General features: G+C 44.8%; 1 protein-coding gene across 1 annotated transcript; it reads left to right on the plus strand.

Annotated features, from left to right (window-relative positions):
• The first annotated feature begins 1,881 nt into the window (after positions 1 to 1,881).
• LOC141026242 (BTB/POZ and MATH domain-containing protein 1-like) lies at positions 1,882 to 2,271 on the plus strand. The gene has a single exon (XM_073502244.1). It carries the CDS (start codon positions 1,882 to 1,884, stop codon positions 2,269 to 2,271), a length of 390 nt encoding a protein of 129 aa, XP_073358345.1.
• Positions 2,272 to 7,041: the final 4,770 nt, after the last annotated feature.

Below are 7,041 nucleotides of genomic sequence, written 5' to 3' on the forward strand. Positions count from 1 at the left end.
TGCTCGTGGCCCCCACCGTCGACCCCGAGGAGGACGTCTTTTCCCTGCGCGCGCGACTGGCCGCCACGGAGGCGGAGAATGTCCGGAACAAGGAGACGGTCATCGAACTGGAAAAGCGGCTCGAGGAGATGAGCCTCTCGGCCGCCGACTCCTCCGGCTCCGGGACGAAGAGCGGGCAACTGCCTGCCGCTGCAGCGGGACGTGGACGTGGTCGCCGGAAGCAGCAGAAGGAGAAGGGAAAGGCCCCGGCAGCAGTCGGAGAAGGCCGAGCTGTGAAGCCTCTCATGACGGCGGCGTCGGCGGGCGGGAAGCCAGACGCGGAACAAGCGCACGAACGGAGGTCCAGGAGAGGGAGGGTTGTTAGAATTAACTTTGCTGTTTTGTTTTTCATCATGTTTATTTAGCAGTGTCATGCATGTTGTCACGTCCAACCTACCTGGCTGTGGGCATGTAGAGAAGAGAGCGTGTGTGTGTATGCAAGTCAATAGTGTGTCCTGTTGAATTTGTTAGTAGTTTGCATGGATAGGCCAGCTGCATGCGTCTAGTTCCGTGGAGTCCAAGCGGCCGAGTTGTGTAGCAGAAAGAGGTGGAGAAAGAAGCGGGCAAAATCAGTTGTGGCATGTGCCGGCTGCGTGAACTCCTAGTTGATCTGCAGAAACTTGGAAGTGACTCAATCTAGACGTGGGTTAGTTTAGTAGTAACCGGGTCAGACAGTTGTGGCCTGTGCGTGTGTGTGCATGGAGTTAGTGGGTGAGTGGCTGCATTTTAGCCGTGTGCTTCCGGCTATTTAAGCCATCATGTAATTGCATTGCAAGTGTGAGAATACAAGAGAAAAGGGCACAAGTTGTGTGCGGTGCCAAGCCTCTGTGTGTGTTCTTCTACCTTTGTGTGTGAGAGAGTCTTCTTCTTCCTCGGGCTGTGCCAACAAGGGTCATTCAACCTAACACCCGCTACTCGTCCGATGAAATCGTAGTGCACGCCGACGCTGCCATCGCGTGGAAGGGCCAGGGACGCCGTTGAAGAGATGAAGCTGGATAAATAAAAGTCATGGTGGAGAGTGCAGACCATGAGCTAGCGGCAGAGATGAAGTTTCAGATATATCACTTCTAGACCATGAGTTATCTGGATTTACTTTGAGTTGATCAGGAAGAGCCTCGCTTTGCTCTTCATCTGCCCGTGGCCTTCCCATTCTCAAATTTTCAAATTCGCTCGAGAGAATTCCAACACATCCATCATGCTTTGATAATTCTAGCACCGGGTATAGAAGTGTTAGCATTATAAAAAATTTGCATCTTGCTTCAGTTTTGAATGCCCACAACCCCTCGTATAGTTTTCAAACAAAAGTAATAGACTTACGGACGGTCAATAGGCTTCTTCGTCAACCAAGGATTCAGGGATGAAGCCGATCCCTGCCATCGTGTTGCATAGCTCGTGAAGAGGAGGAATAGGGCTGTGAAGACGGAGAGCTTCGCAAGAACTTGTTGATGATGGAAGTGTTGCAGGTCCACGGCGTCCTCCTCGCTTCCCGTCTTTCCTTCTCCACGCAGTCCAAGGTTGCGCCTCTGTCTTCCACAAGCTCCTGACCAAGAACGCCGTGGTGAGCGAGTTCCACAGGTTGTGGCCTCTGGATGCGGTTAGGGGGCAGACGATTAATGCGGTGTCCATAAGCCAAGTGACAAAAGTGTTCGACCCTAAAAGCCCATCTTGGGGCTTTCCAAAGCTCGTGAAGATCATTGAGCCGCGTAGGTGCGGAACGAATTTCTCGTGATCGAGTGGGAAGTCACTGTTATCAAGGACAGGGAAATACCCGAGATCCATGTACCACCCTCTGACCTTTCGGATAATCTTGCAACATTGCTAGAGGGGAAGAAAGGAACAGACATGACTTTCAAGGCTCAAGGGGAGATCGTTTCTGCTCATAAGATTTTGCTTGCGATGAGGTCGGCGGTCTTCGATGCCAAGTTCTATAGGCCTATGGCTACGAGGGACAAAGAGTCACAGGACATAACTATCGACGACATGCAGCCAGCTATTTTCAAGGTATTTCTTCACTTCATCTACACAGATTCATTGCCTTACATGGTTGATCTTGATGATGATGACAAAAGAGAAATGGTTAAGCACTTACTTGTGGCTGCTGATAAGTATGCGATTGAAAGGATGAAGGTGATACATGAAGGCATGCTATGCTTGAGTCTTGATGTTGAGACCGTGGCGACAATATTAGCTCTAGCTAAGCAGCTTCATTGCAGTAACCTCAAAGATGCTTGAATTGAATTTATGCTCTCTTAGAATAGAATGAATGATGTGCTCGCAAGCCAAGGGTATCTACATCTCAAAAGATCTGTTCCTGACATCAATACTGATGTGTTTGAGAGAACAGTTAAGTCCCGCAAAATTTCGTATGCCAACCCGGCATGAGCTATTGCTTGTCCTTCGGTTCTGAAAGATTCTTGGCATGTTGGTTGGGAGAAGGTTATGAAGTGGTGTTAAATTTAGGATGGCCATCACCGGTTGGCTTCTATCGAGTTACTTTTGATACACTAGTAAGATGCCCGTGCTACGCCACGGAACCACATCAAAGTATGGATACAAAAATAGTTCATCCTCACTTGGCTGTAGGGAGAAGGCGGATGGGAATGTATCGGGTGCTCCCACCCTTGGAGTGCTCCCGGTGCTCCACACATTTTAAAATGTTCGTAAAATTTTGAAGAAAAATCTAGCACATTCACACAACAACAATGTATCTTGTCACAAAATTTTAAATCAAAATTTGAAACATTGCTCGAGATACAAAAATGACAAATTTAACATCAATGTGATTATGGGCCAAATCTCAAGCCCAACTTATGTTATGTACTATTTACTGTCGAATTTGTCATATATATTTCTCAAGCTATGTTTCGAATTTTTATTCCAAATTTTGTGACAACATACATTGATGTTGTGTGAATGTGCTAATTTTTTTCTGAATTTTTTGAACATTTAAAAATGTGCTACCGAGTACGGAGCACCGGGAGCACCCTAGGGGTGGGAGCACCAGATATTCTCTCGAAGGCGGACATGGATAGAAGGTGGAGCACAAACATATGAGGTTGTTCGAGAAACGCCGATGGGGTCCTGTGAAACGGTACGAACAAGAGGGAAAACAGTGTGAAGACAAGGAGGTTTTGTCGACGAGGCAATGACAGCGAAACGACTAAAACACACCAGTGGTCTATAAACTTGTTCCAAATATGCACAATAGTTATGTAGCTCATGGGATGTTTTCAACTGGTTAAATATGAGTGAACATGTCACAATCACACCGACTGGTCACCATGATAATTTGGACGATGGACCGTACAACCTAGTGCACTACGGGCAGCTTGTTATGGCTTGTGCGCAACATTATTAGTGGCATAATCCCATCGCAAATGCAATGCCTCGCTTGTTGTGGGACATAAGCAGCGCTCACCTACAGGGATCGATGAAATGAGCTGGCCCGACAATGTGGTATCTAATAGTTGTGGGAAGCTTTTAAGGAGAAGTTGGAGGAACCTTCCATCCGGTTTTGAGAAGGTTCATGGCAGCTTTCCTTCTACTTCTCTTTTGAATTTCTCTCTACCCATTTTTATCGATTTTCATTTTGTTTTTCTATTTTTCCTGTTTGTCTTTTCTATTTTTAAATACATGTCGACTTTTGTTGAATGCACGTTGAACATTTTTTGTATACATGTTAAAAAAATTAGATACACATTGAACTTTTTTGGAATACACATTGATCACTTATCTGAATACATGTTGAACATTTGTCAAATGCACATGGAACATTTTTTTAACACGCATATAACATTTTTTACAAATGTCATGAACATTTTTTAAACATGCGTAAAATTTCAAAGTGTTACAAACATTTTTTAATGGAAAAAAGAATTTTTTATATGTTAATGACATTTAAAAAAAATACCAAACAAAATTTGATATTTCACTAACACTTTTTTCCGTGCCTCAACCTTTCCAGTTTCCATTATGGTTATCTATCCTTTATATCGATAATGGTCAATATTAATTTGTAATTTCCCAGACTGAGAGAAAAATGAACTTTCTGAAAAGGAAACAAGATAGTTGATCCCTGAAATTCTGAACTTTCTATATATTGACATGATATTCTGCTTATAGTTGATAATAGCATATCATTGAAAATTTCACCCATATGACAATATTATGCATAGCTTTCTATGCCTGGCTCATGCTATTCCTCTTTTCCAGATTGTGTAACCCGTGGTATTGGTTCTTCTCTTTGCTTCGTGGGCTATAATCGGTGTGTTAATTAGGTGGTAAGCTCTTCGTTTGCATGCCACTGTCATGGGAACCCTCTCTCTTTCAAAAGTTTCATTTGGAATCAGCTGAACATCTTATATTTGTGAATGGAGGGAGTAGTTTACAATCTGATCATAGTAGTTCAAATTTCAGTAGTACTGAACTGTAGATGTGAACTCTCAGGCATGTAAATTAGAATTCCCTAGAGTTCTCCATTCAGACTTAGTTAAATCGTGGACCAGGTACACTATCGAAGAAGAAATACGAGGCTATAAGCAATCATGCATAAAAGAGATCAAAGAAACTCAAATACTTTCATGGATATAAAAAGATAGATCTGGTCATAAACTCAAAGTTCATCGATCCCAACAAACACACCGCAAAAGAGTTACATCATATGGATCTCCAAGAGACCATTGTATTGAGAATTCAGAGAGAGAGAGAGAGAGAGAGATGAAGCCATCTAGCTACTAACTACGGACCCGAAGGTCTACAAAGAACTACTCACGCATCATCGGAGAGGCACCAATGGAGGTGGTGAACCCCATCCTCGATGGTTTCTAGATTGGATCTGGTGGTTCTGGACTCTGCGGCGGCTGGATGAATATTTCGTCGACTCCCCTAGGGTTTTGGGAATATTGGGGTATTTATAGAGCAAAGAGGCGGTCCGGGGGGCACCCGAGGTAGGCACAACCCACCAGGGCGCGCCTGGGCTCCTGGCGCACCCTGGTGGGTTGTGCTCTCCTCGGAGCACCCCAATACGACGGAGAAGGCGCCCTGGCCGTACCCTAAAAGCATGTTCCTCGCCTTTGACCCTGTCGTGTCGCCGCACTACGAGATGTTCCACTTCCCCGAAGAAGAGATCGAACAGGACGATGTCAAAGGAAATGTGACCCGGTGGCCGCGATTCCGATAGGATAAGGTGTTCTCTTTAAAGGTGTTCTCATCACGGACCAATGAGTGGGCGAGCCGAGAGTTGTACCGGGCCCTTGTGCACCTAAGCACCTCTACGATATGGTGCAACGCCACACCTTGTGCATGTGCAAACGTGGAAGTCGGCTGTGTGCTGGCGTGGCTCGCTCTACGTGTACTATTGCCATAACATCCTTATGATCTTGCACAACTCAGATCAGACATATGACATTGTTCAGATGTTGGGGAAAGCCTACACTGAGAAAAAAGGTAGACGGTATGAGCTACCAAAGAGGTCTGTATTAACGATCTATGAGAGGGGTATTTGCTATGTGGTGCTCAACAAGCATCAACTAGTCCAAATTTGGGCATTGGAGGAATCACCCGATGCCAATCTAGGGTGGATGTTGTCGCACGAGGCCAACTTGAGTCCATATGATCATAAAATCAAGAACTCGTTTATAGAGCCAAGGGTGCCATGGGAGGTGGTGGAAAACAACGAAGAAATGGCCAGCTTGTTTGAACCTTGTATTATTATATACGATGAGGAGGATGGCCTGGGTGACACATTTGATGATGATGTTGGTGATGACGACAAGGAAGAAGAAGAAGGCATCGACGAGGAGGATGTCCAGGGCGAAACAACAGATGATGTTGATGACGACGGAGATACACATGAGGATGAAGAAGTGAAACCCGTAGAGGGTTCTGAGTAACTCAGACGAGGACAACTTCATTAAACCGGACCAGAGTCGCACCCAACTACAATAGCCCGAGTGTGCAAATTGGAGAATAATGGGATTGCATCCATACAAGGATGTGCTACTCGCCTTCGTTGCTTCCACAAGTTTACCATGTTTAATTGGAACCCACAAGTTTCTCCTAGGGATTTTTTTTGCTGGAACCAGTGAAGGAAAATTTGCAACCCCTATCGATCGGTGATGCAACAGGATGGTGTCGAGATAGGTTTTACTAGAAAAACTCATCAAGTTGAGCGTAGAAAAACGTCGAGATAGGTTTTCCTGGAACTCGCAAGAATTTTTGCTGGTGGATAGATGAGACTTTTGTTGTGGCCGGCGTGATGGTGCGCTTTTTGCTGGATTCATTGATCTTTTTTTTTCTGCAACTAGCATGTGTTTTTGCTACACCTGGGAACCATAGGATATGTGTATAGGCATCTAGTTCTATGTTTTGCCGGTTGTGGCTTTGAGTTCCCTTTATTTATCTCTTGATGAGTTTTTCTAACGTACTACACGTTTGTTCAACCATTTGGCAATAAGATGGTTGCATGCATTGCTTTGATGCAGATGCCGGGCTAATCCTCCTTTTCAAAAAAAAAAAGAAATCTATGTGCAAAATAAAGAGTTTAAAATTTCTTTATGTAGAGCACAAACCTTTTTAGCCCACAAAGCACTCTTTCTTTCCATTTAAATTTATAGACATGTTAATCTACCCACACACAAAAAAGACATGTTTATCACTAGAGAACATGTGCATATGGCAAACTTTCATGGACTAGTTTCCTTTAGATTTTACTGTAGTACCTGCTGGGCGCAACACATATTTCGCTCCTGTTCAAGCTGTTTGTCAGTTGTCACGGATCGAGCGCTCCGGGCCGGAGACAGGCAGCTCCGCCGATCCTCGGAATGTGGTGTACGGCGGCAGCCATTGATACGATAGATATGGAAGGCCAGAAAGAAAGCTTCAACAGACACAAAACCAAAACACGTACGTGTTGGACATGGACTCGGAACCAACTCACGTACCGGATCGATATGCACAACTAATTCAGCCTAGGCTCAACTACGGACGGAGACGGAGTCCATC

Source organism: Aegilops tauschii, chromosome 6, assembly GCF_002575655.3.
Source record: "Aegilops tauschii subsp. strangulata cultivar AL8/78 chromosome 6, Aet v6.0, whole genome shotgun sequence".
Lineage (NCBI taxonomy): Eukaryota > Viridiplantae > Streptophyta > Magnoliopsida > Poales > Poaceae > Aegilops > Aegilops tauschii.

What these genes read in the sequence shown, in the direction of transcription:
- LOC141026242 (XM_073502244.1), top strand. Translation starts at nt 1,882, where the DNA reads ATGACTTTCAAGGCTCAAGGGGAGATCGTTTCTGCTCATAAGATTTTG.